At 35.6% G+C, this 11,616-nt stretch overlaps 1 protein-coding gene across 3 annotated transcripts in view; it reads left to right on the top strand.

Annotated features, from left to right (window-relative positions):
• The window catches only part of LOC111469015 (E4 SUMO-protein ligase PIAL2-like), a 14,886-nt gene extending 4,734 nt beyond the window's left edge, over nt 1–10,152 (top strand). The window contains exons 4-16 of one of the 3 annotated variants that reach the window (XM_023114220.1): nt 1,369–1,434; nt 1,538–1,614; nt 3,504–3,555; nt 3,660–3,731; nt 5,744–5,811; nt 5,932–5,980; nt 6,068–6,152; nt 6,238–6,339; nt 6,527–6,578; nt 7,680–7,731; nt 7,921–8,037; nt 8,132–8,986; nt 9,075–10,152. In XM_023114220.1, the coding sequence (XP_022969988.1) occupies nt 1,369–1,434; nt 1,538–1,614; nt 3,504–3,555; nt 3,660–3,731; nt 5,744–5,811; nt 5,932–5,980; nt 6,068–6,152; nt 6,238–6,339; nt 6,527–6,578; nt 7,680–7,731; nt 7,921–8,037; nt 8,132–8,986; nt 9,075–9,737 (2,310 nt within the window). In that variant the 3' untranslated portion in view covers nt 9,738–10,152. Of the gene's footprint in view, nt 1–1,368; nt 1,435–1,537; nt 1,615–3,503; nt 3,556–3,659; nt 3,732–5,743; nt 5,812–5,931; nt 5,981–6,047; nt 6,153–6,237; nt 6,340–6,526; nt 6,579–7,679; nt 7,732–7,920; nt 8,038–8,131; nt 8,987–9,074 lie in introns of all 3 variants that reach the window. The other 2 variants (XM_023114219.1, XM_023114221.1) reach the window with 2 other exon arrangements.
• Nucleotides 10,153–11,616: the final 1,464 nt, after the last annotated feature.

The raw sequence follows: 11,616 nt of genomic DNA on the forward strand, positions 1-11,616 counted from the left end.
ATTAAAAAAAAAAAAAAAAAAAAAAAAAAAAGATTTCCAAAAATTCTCTACACTCAAATTCTTCCATCTTCAAGAATTTAGCATGGTTTCGGTGCTTATGTTTAATTACATAATGACTGATGTTACATCAACACTGGACAAGGGTTCAACCACTCGATTCCAAACTGCTGCAATCAGTCCTTGAAACCAAATGAAAACCATCAACTCAGAGGACAACTATATACTATGGCAATTGCAAGTGCAGATTACTCGGCAAGGACATGGACTAGAGAAACATATCAAAGAAGATCGAGGAACCTCCTGAATATCTTCAAGATTTGGATTCGGATACTTCAACTCTAAATCCATAATTTTTATCTTGGCAACGATAAGATCAATTAATTTTTTCATGGCTTTTTGGATTTGTGATGGAAAATGTGTTGAAACAAATGTTAGAGGGCACCACTGCCTGTGAGATTTGTCTGGTAGCCATTTTGGCTCTTTGGATCTTCCACTCTTTGTACCTTTGATCAAAGCGAACTTTCTACTTACATAATCTCCTTCATGTTCCTAAAGTTAACCAAGAGTCTCCTACATGTGCCTAAAGTTACCAAAAATCTTCTTCACGTGCCTAAATGAACATTAGAATGGTAAGTGCTTGGTTAATCTTTAATAGATATATGACCTGAGAAAATGTTTATGTTGTGCATGTGTTTTGAAAATAAATGAATGTTCATTGACAAATGAACCGAAGTTTATAAATCTTCACCTTCTGGTAAGAGTTCATTCTATCATATAAGGTAATCATGCAATACAATTTTGGACAGGCCAACTATCTTATTGGACTTGGTTGTCATTTATTAACGATATGATTGAAGATTAAAAAGATAAAATACTGGAAAAGCCTTGTGCTTATAAAATAGTATACTTTTCCATGTTTGGGATCATACTGTCTCTGTGATGTACGCATTGGGTCCGAACTTGTAATTGTCTAAATTTAGCAAGTCCGTAGGCTTTTTATTACCTTCCTATTTACACAGTTGGTGCTTCTCCTTTTTGTACACGCTTTTGAAATCAATAAATAACCTACGTTAACTTAACTATCCACCTTTCTTGGTATTAAATATGTTAAGTTCAATTGAAATGATCTTCATAAATATATTATTGGGAAATATTTTTAACACTGTGCAGAAACACAAAAGATACAGTTTTTTTTTCTCTCTCTCTCCTGGCTTGAACCTTTTTTTCCCACGAGAAAATTTCCTGTCTTTTTGTTTGTCAACACTGTGATTTAAGTCACTCGGACTTCATTTTTTGTTGAGTAGAAATCATTCTGGAATGCTATCTGGAAACAAATATCTCAGCTTTCTTCTATATTTTGCATGGTAGAATGCTTGCAAGGTGAAATGGTTTTCAGAAAAGGAGGCAGAGGAACTTTACAGTCTAGCTAATGAGGTTCTTTTTATTTTGTCTAAAAACTTTTCGCCTGGGTAAAAGTTTGTGCACATTTCTGGATTGTTAATGTTTTTATTTTCTGAGAAATTATTATGTCATGCAGATTGGTAGCGATTTCTTTGTAGATACGAATACTGGACCAAGCAATTCCCTTACCACGATTACTAAAGTTATGGAAAGGTATGAGTTTCATTTTTGCTTTATCTACATTCTGTCTGAATCACATTACAAAAAAAAGGAAAAAAAAAAGAAAAATCACCATAACCCTGTCCTCTTTAAACCTCCATACTTATCTCACAATCTCAATCCTTTCCTAACGAGATCTAACTATGGAAAATGAATAACAAAAGAACACGTTTCTTTGAAATACCTAACGTGAACAATTTTCTTTGAAGTTTTCATTGGAGTAACCTCTACTCGATTCCTCGAACCCCTTATTAAATGGCCTATAATTCCTTTCCAACCATATATTCTATGGAAAAGATGTTACAACATTAACCAAACCCATAGCTGCTTAAGTCTTCCTTTGAACATATTTGTACAAAGCAATTGCTCCACATTTGCTTTTAATGAACTATGGAAAGCCCATGAGATCCCAAAACCTTGTAACGAAGCCAAAATTTTCTGCTCATTGAACATGAAATGGAAAGATAATTGAAATCTTCACTCTCCTTTAGATACTAGGTGCATTGAAAAGAATTCATCATCCAAGTTGAACATGAATTCTATCCACTGTAGTAAGACTCTCAAGATATGCTGCCTCCACTGAAGATTTAACCTCTTTTGGACAAGTTTCTTTTTAAATTGTAGAGTACACTTTCCTTTTCCAAAACGTTTCCACTGTCAATACGTCATTTATCTTCTTCCAAGTGCTTTCAAATGCCAAGGGTAGATTTAGTTTGGTTACCTTGGAGCCTTCAAAAGGAAAAGGATGACGATGTTTATCCTACTTAGGCCTGTGAATACAGACTCCATTCAGGGGAAGGCATCATGCGCCCAAGTGATAGCTGATAAAGAGCAAATGAAGGCTTTGTAGCCTAAGTGGAAGATTGAGAAGGTGGTCAGTTCAGAATTTGATTTTGCTTTCCTCGGTGGTTACTATTGAGAAGCATAACAGTGAAGTAACATGGATTTACAGTAGGGGATTTCCTGGCTACGAACGTGGGGTTGGGTTAATTTTGAAGCATTTCTATGATAATTTAGCATCAGTAGAAAGGAGGCAGAGGCGCTGGTTCAAGGGGTTAGGCTGGCAGCTTCAATGAATCTTTTGCTCCATGGTTGGGATGTTAAGTTTTTGGCAGAGGGATGCAAACTTGCTTTTGATGGGGTGGGTTATGGTACTCGATGTCCTTCTCTTTCTCAGAACCAAAAATTTTGTTTAGTCAATTGCCAGCTTGTGTGGGGGTGTTTCAGTACATGATAACATTTTGGGGGGGTCTCATGGATAAAGGACGTCTGTTTCAAAGAAAATGGATACACAAACGGGTTCATACTCTTGGGCTGTTACCTTCAGCATGAGGAAATCTTTTTCTGGTCAGTAGGTAAACTTCTACAGACTTGTCAGTAGGTAATTATTGTTCACTTGGATGGCTTCCCACTGCCTTTGCCCCTTTCCCATAGCGTTTAGTTTCAACTGGGTCTCGTTTTTTTTTTTCCTCCAATATATATATCTGCTACAAACTCGTTCATGATCTTTTGCATAATATTTCTCATTTTTAGTAATATTCTTCCAGACTTAAAATCAATTCTCAAGAAATAATTCTCTGATACCAATATATTAGGAATCTAAACTTAGGGGTTCAGATTTATTATATTGTCAAAAGAAAATACAAGGTGTTACTAAACATTAGAGAGCCTTAGTTCTCTCCAAAAATGACTGTTCCAAAATTGGCCTCCCCCACTTTTCTTTACTCACATTATTTATTGCCATCAATTACCAACAGACTTATCATTTAACAACTAATGTACCTCAGCTAGTAATAATCCCAGCAGGTTCTTTGGAATGCTGAATTTGAGCTGGTTATTTTGAAATGATTTCTTGTTTACTTTTTACTTGCATGTGCACCCAGATTTTTTCCTCGCTTGAAGCTGGGTCAGATTGTTATATCTGCGGAAGTTAAGGTGCTTACTGTCTCTTTGCTGAACTCTTTCCTCTAAAAAAGCTACTCTAACTTTTTAATTTATTTCTTGGATATCCCATGACATTTATGTTTTCCCCGTGCTAGCCTGGATATGGAGTATTTGCTTTTGATTTCAATATTTCGAAGACAATCCAATATGCACCACAGGAGAAAATAGTAAGTTTCTGTATTTCAGAGGCTAGTGGAACTGGGAAAATTTTGTAAACCGTGAGGATTTTTTATATTGCATATTTAGTAGCTTTAATGTTCTTTCATCTGACTCTTGGACTACATAAAGAGGAACCTTATTTGTGTAAATAGTGAAATGGGATATACCTTTGAGTCGAATAATATATATATAATGTTGTTGCAGGGAATATTTTTCTTTTGGATCCCTGAAAGTTTCCTTATGGCTTTGATTCCTTAGTTCGATGGTGAAAATTGGCTTTGTGCTTATAAGTAGCAGTAATTTTCTAAAGATGGTATATAACCTCTTTGTGTAGTTTCACTATTTGCTAAGCCATGTGATGAGCCGCCTAATTAAAATCAATGGAGGAAGGAACATTAGCTAGGTCAATTGTTAACCGGCAAGTTTAGTATATACTATTTTAAAGGGACACTTGATGAATACGAGTGAGGAGTTTTATTAAGACGACCCAAAAGTTCTCTTTAACACAAAACAGCGGCCTATTTGTAACTATGGGTGGCTGGAGAACACAAAAGTAAGTCTAAACTGCCCAAACAATGGAATTATCCTGCTGTAAAGCTACCGAGGGGTTAAAACAAGATTACCTCTAGATTATTACAATCAAGATTCTATCATAAATGTTGCAAGTGTAAATTATCTTATTCTTTGTTCATATTAATTTTGAGAAAGGTACTTGTTCCTTTGATACTACAAGAAGGCTACCTAAATTTCTAGATACTAGATAATGATAGAGATAAATAGATCCCTAGATAGTAGATAACATTACCGTAGTCAATTACTTTCCTTATTTAATGGTGTTATACAATTATTTCTTAAGGCTAGGAATTACACAAATATTCCTTAAAGTAAGGTCATTCCTTCAACACTCCCCCTCAAGTCGAGGAATAGATATCATCCATTCCCAGCTTGGATACTAACTCATAAAATATTGAGTTAGTGAAGTTTTTTTCTTTGTATATTTGCTAATTAAAGGTATTGAGGGCACATAACTAATGTATACCATCACTAATTTTTCCATGATAAGATGTCGATCAATTTCAACGTACCTTGTCCATCATGCTGGATAGGATTATGTGCAATATTGATAACTAATTTGTTGTCCAGTACAACTTTGTCAAGCCCTTCTCCTTTAATCCGTAAGTCATCAAGAATTATGTTCGACCATAAGAGTTCACATAACTCTTGTGCAATAGCTCAAAATTTTAATTAGGTAGATGATCTAGCCACCGCATTTTGTTTCTTTACTCCTCCATGTTACCAAATTACCTCTAAGAAAAGTGCAATACCTCGTAGTAGATTTTGTCCGCCATTGATCTAACATAGTCAACATGGGTGTAAGCTCCAATGCAAGAAAATTATTGCGTTTGAACAAATATCTCTTCTTAAAGTTCCTTTCAGGTAATGTAGCACTCTATATGTTGCCAAAAAGTGAGGCTCTCGCAGATCATGCATGAATTGACTAATTACACTCACTGAGTATGCTATATGTTTGGTCGAGTGTGTGTTAGATATAGAAGCCTCCCCACTGAGTATGCTATATGTCTGGTCGTGTGTGTTAGATATATAAGCCTCCCCACTAGCCTTTGGTACATTTCTCTGTCCACTAGGTTCTTCGTTTGACTCTCCCAATTTCTGATGTGGATCCATTGGTGTTGGTGTGGATTTACATCCGCTTTTTCTTGTTTCCATCAATAAATCCATCACATATTTTTGTTACATGAAAATGCCTTGAGTTGAGTATGCTACTTCAACGTCCAGAAAGTACTTTAGCCTTTCTAATACTTTGGTCAAATGGATGTGACCATGTATTACTCTTTAGTAGGATGTAAATAGAAAGGCTGGGCCAACATTGCTTGTTTATAGTGCGTGAGAGACATCTCCATCAAACTTCAAATGTTTCTAAGCTTATTCATTATAAATGTCATTAAACCTATATTCTTTATCTCAAATTTTGTAATTGCAAATTGATCTCCTGTTGCAGCGACTGTTTGTTGCTCAAAAAGATAATACTGAAACTTCTGCATGCATAATCAGTCCTCCACAGGTTAAGTACGTCTAATACGTAACCCATCCCTTTAAGATGGAAGTAACTTCATTTATATCTATGCTACATTAGTTCTTACTATTCTTTTCATTTTTTTTTTATTTTTTTTATTTTTTTTTATGTAGCTTCCTTGTCAATGGGAGGGGAGTCAATGGAAGGACAAATATATACATGGTTAGTTAAGATGCACTCGAAAAACGTTTTGTACAAGACTCTTCTATTAATTGAATCTTCTTACCAGCATCATTTCTTTTTAATAAGGATACCGGACCACAGCTTCCAACAAATGTAACTCATATGCTTAAACTAGGATCAAATCTTCTCCAAGTGATTGGTAGCTTCAACGGTAAGTTGAGGTCTAATTACAATTCTAAGCATCCTGTATTTACTATTTTAGAGTATACCTCTAAAAGGCCTTTAATCTTTGTTAGGCCATTACGTTATATCAGTTGCCGTTATGGGTTCAGCACCATCGCCCGACTCATCTGTGCTGCAAGATCATGAACAGCCAGCTGTTTCTACTGTGGATTCAGGTATAGCAATAATTGGGAAGGGCAGGTGGAAACTTCTTTTAGTTCTTTGTTTTATACTCTAATTGTTTATTAATTCATTATTCAGTTAGGATGGTCTAGCTTAAATGTATTCACATTTCTATATACCATGGTTTTGAATGTTAGTAACTTAGTGCTTTGCTTAATATAATTTTATTGTGGGTTTCAGATTCTGACATTATCGAGGGCCCATCACGAATATCCCTTAATTGCCCCATAAGGTTATCTAGACTCTTTCTCTTACAATTTTGATGCTTCTAGCAGCTGCAGTGCTTTATTTTATATGTATGCTATTTGAGTATGAATTCCTTATCATATGATGTGTGGGATAGTACAGGCTTTAACTGTTTCGTATTTCTCACTGATCTGAAACAGTTAAATTTTATTGATTTTCATCATTGAGGAAGCATCGGATTTAAATGTTGTGGATATGTTACATCTTATGTAGCTTGTAGAGTGATGGGGGTAAGGTACCAGTAGGATAAATGGGAAAGGGGTAGCTGAAATAGATGTGTAAGATTGTGAGGCCCCCAAGGTTGATCCACCGTAGACCGTAAGGCTTGCCATACTACTACCTGATGCTGAAATGGAAAAACCTTTGGAGATGGGCTAAATGTTCAAATACACAAAACCAGTGCTACGAGATAATAAAATCATAAAAAATTAAGAGTAAATAAATAACTGCGACTACTCTGTTTGAGGTCTACCAAAATGTAAAAAGAAACAAAAAATCTGATTTATAATTTAATGATATTGAACTGGTAGCATGTTGAAGAAAATGGTAGATGGGTTAGTGGGTAATATATACCTGTACCGGTTAAATCAAATTTCAAATATATATACATATACATCAAGAACCATAGAATCTGAGTTATAAAACTAGAATAAAAAGGAACCATTAAAATCTTTAAAAAATCAAACACCTTGCTTACATGACTTAAATTTTTTTATTTAGATCTAATTTGAACCTTACTATTTGTAGATCAATAATTCAAAATGAAACTTGAATATATTTTATGATCTTATTTACAATGATATACAATATTTGATTTTAATAAATGACATGATTTGATTTGATTTACGGTTAATTATTTTGTTTACTGCTTACATGTTTTTTCCTCTCACCATCAACCAATTCCACCCCCACCCCTCTCAAGGAAAATATTAATTTTACATTGGTTGCATGCTCAGAAGTTTTTATCATATCTGCTGTTTGACAAAGTACTAGTTTACTTGCTACTTGAAGTTTACGATAATTTTCAGTTTTTATGTAACTCACTTATTGATATGGTGATTGTTTCATCCTGTCCTCTATAAAACAGCTATACGCGAATCAAGGTTCCTGTGAAAGGTCGTTCTTGCAAACATCTTCAGGTGAGAGTTCCCTGCCATGGCATCTGAAATGTGTTGTTGTACCTTGAATCATATAGCATGATCTTTGCAACTCTTTTCCTACAACTCTTATTTTAGACTGTCTTGTAGTTCAGGAATTTACTGTATGTTATATGATATCTTAGAAGTTCTTTTTAGGTTTAATATCAGTGTTTTTTTTGTATGCTGCAGTGCTTTGATTTCTACAACTTTATTGACATAAATTCAAGAAGACCATCCTGGCGATGTCCGCATTGTAATCAGTACATTTGCTTTTTGGATATTTGTATTGATCAAAATATGTTGAAGGCAAGTTTAGTGATCGACCATTTCTGAATTTCTTGGGTATTTGCAAATTTTTATTGCTTTCTTCCATTCAATAAATCCGTTGTATTTCCGTTAGGTCATTAGAGAAGTGGCTGAAAACGTTACTGAAGTAATTATCTCAGCAGATGGATCATGGAAGGCCATCCTTGAAAATGATTGTGGGGATGGTCGGCCATTGGATGATTCTCTTAACCAACAGAATGAAAGGGCACAACAAGAGTCTACTGCCCCTCCTGATGTGTTAGATCTTACTGAAGTTGATGATGATATGAACATCTGCAATTTGGAGACTGAAGACAGGAAACCTTGTCTTGGTAATAAAAACCAACCGGTTTCTTCAAGTTTAAATATATTATCTGGAATGAACAGGAATAGCTTGAATCAAAATTTTTCTGCTGCCTTGGACGATGACTTTTGGTCTAGAATGGTTACTGATAGGCTTTTGACCTCAAGTATCAGGTCAGATGCTCCAATGGGTAGTAGCACAGCTGCACCTAGTTTTGCTGGTCTTACGCAATCAGCTGGCTTGACTGATGCTGTATCACCTGTTCTTAATCATGATGTTGGGGTTCCAGGCCAGGTCAACTTTCCATTTCCTTCATTCTATGATCAAAATAATGTGCAGGTTCAAGTTTCGAATTCAAACGAAAGTAATCAGTATGGTAGGATGACATCAATAGCAAGACCTGTAAGCAGGACGCTTGCAGGTCAAGTCCTTCCTGCTCAGTCCCAAACATCAGGCCAGCAGTATAGTTCAAGAACTTCAACCGTTTCCTCTGCTCCTCAAGTTGGACAGAGCATTCCGATTAGCAGAGATGGTTTAAATACGATATCTCGTGATTCAGAAATGAGACAGCCATTTCCGAGACATCATGGAGATTTACATCATGCAACAAACCTAGCTCCATTTCTCCGTCCACCAATCGTGCAGGTGCTATTTTATTTTGTTTCCATGGTTTTCTTGACTTTTGGTAGTGTTAAACTTTTATAACCTTTGATTTATCTACTTTAACTCCCAGAATCGGGAACCTCAAGATCGTTCCTTCACCCCTGGCCAGTCTGTTCGAGCATCAACTGCTCAGAGGCCATCTGTGGGGATATTAACGGATTTCCAGAATCCTCACCTTCAACAAGCTCTCAATTTGAGGATATCCCATCTCCAGAATCAGAATCCAAGCAGTGTTCGGCCATCTTTGCCATTCTCGAGACCTACAAGTCAAGTAGGAGGTGGATATGGTGGATCTGCTTATACAGCAGTGACTCCTCATAATCAACATGCTAGAATGATGGTTGCTTCCCAGCGAGCTGAAATGATGAGACAATCTTCAGCCATGTCATTACAAAACCAAACTTCCAGATCTCCCCATCCTCTCCAAACTACTCCTGATGGGCTTAGGAGACCAGCTGGGGAGCTGAGAAATGTAGGAGGAATGACTCAATCTGTTACCATGGCTTCCAATTTACTGGATCCATCAGTAGAGCAGAACCGACAGCCCATAGGTCGAATGCGTGGTAGTCTTTCCGGTCGAGCCTATTCTGATGCTTTTGGCGTAATTATCCAGCCAACTCAACCTGTACAGTCTGCTCGACCTCCATCAAACTTGACTACTACTCAATCCAGTGCTCCATCCACGCATGCCCAAAGGTCCAATGGATTCGACACAGTTGTTCCAAGAACATAATATTAGATGCTGAGGAATTTCTTGCTCTGGATTACAGGTGCTCTTCCGTTTCCCAAACCTCCTTTTATCACGTTAGTAGATATTTCTGACTGGAGTGTTCATATTCAATATCCCATCCCCAATTTTGTCCACTGCAAAGGTTTCCTTGTAACTAGCTGCCGTTGTTTTATACCATCTGTTCTTTGTAGCTTGTTCTAAATGGGCTTATCTCCCTCCACCCAATCATTGTAAACAGCTTTAGGCTCTGAACTCATGATAGAAATTAATGGTTTCTGAACAAGGAAATTGGGTCTTGGAGATGCTTTTGCTTGAATACTTGCCCAGTGAAAATGTAAACTCCAACTAGAAGGCTTAGTTGAAATTTATAATCCCAGTCACTTGGAAAGCTACTTGAATCTATATGTTTTTCTTTGCCCTTATAAACCTTTAAATTGTTACTTTCCAGACCCATATTCCTTTTGCTTGCTAGTCTCAATAGACATTTGTTTGCATTACCATTTGCTTCTTTTTTCTACTTGCAGGCGTTACATTTTTGAAGGATGGAAGCCATGTGTCTATTAGATATCGTTGTTTTCTGCCTTTTCTTGTTTGTTTACCTGCATTTTTGACAGATTTAAAGAATAGCGGTTTAGAGTTCAACGGTGAGATCTTACATCGTTTGGGGAGAAGAATGAAACAATATTTATAAGGGTGTAGAAACTTATACATTGCAAACGCGATTTGAAAACTCTGAGGGAAAATCCGAAAGAATATCTAAAGAGAACAATATCTGCTAGCGTTAGGCTTGAGCTGTTACAAATGGTATCAGACCCAGACACCGAGCGATGTACCAACGAGGAGACTAAACCCAAAGGGGGGTGGACACGAGGTGATGTGCCAGCAAGGATGCTGAGCCCACAAGGGAGTGGATTGGGGGGTCCTACATTAATTGGAGAAGGTAACAAAGTACTAGAGAGGATACTAGGAAGTGGATTGGGGGGTCCTACATCATTTGGAGAAGGTAAAGTGCTAGAGAGGATACTGGATCCAAAGGAGGGTGGATTGTGAGATTCCGCATAGGTTGGGGAGGAAAACGGAATATTTTTTATAAAGGTGTAGAAACCTCTTCCTAGGCGGTTTTAAAAATCTTGAGGAAAAATGTAAGCATATCTTAACTAGTTCAACTATAACTTATTTCTTAAAACTAAAAAAATAAATTATTTTTAAAAATTTATTTTTGTTTTTGGAATTTGGTTTAGAATTCAAATATTACTTAATAAATGTTTTTTATTTTTTATTTTTTAAAACAAAATACTAATGATTTCCGTCTAAAACTATTATTATTAAAAAAGTTTTAGAGGTTTTTTCAAATCCATTTATAAATATTTTTATTAATTTATCATAATTTTAATCCTATCACTAATTGAGATATACCCGCGATAAACTTGTTAATGGAGTATATTATTAATTGAGGTATATCAATGATAGGTATCTATCATTAATGTTATTAAACCTATCACTAATATCGTATCAAATTTGATATTTAAAATTTATTTATATCTATGATTTTTGCATTTATATATATATATATATATATATATATATATATATATATATATATATATTTATGATAGACATAAAAATTGTCCGTGAATATTAGACATAAAAATTGTTCATTAACCATAAACATAAAAATGGTCAATAAGTGATAGACATAGAAATGCTTTATCTATGATAAATATAAAAGATTGTCGGTTAATGATAAATGCCCATCACAGATAGAACATTAATATAGTTTATCCACCTATTTCAGTTTTCATTTCGGCGAAAATTTTCATTTATTTTTATAGAGTTCGAGACAGAAAATTTGCGAGGATTAAGTTCTCGGTAGAAAATTTCT

This window comes from Cucurbita maxima, unplaced genomic scaffold, assembly GCF_002738345.1.
Source record: "Cucurbita maxima cultivar Rimu unplaced genomic scaffold, Cmax_1.0 Cma_Scf00038, whole genome shotgun sequence".
Lineage (NCBI taxonomy): Eukaryota > Viridiplantae > Streptophyta > Magnoliopsida > Cucurbitales > Cucurbitaceae > Cucurbita > Cucurbita maxima.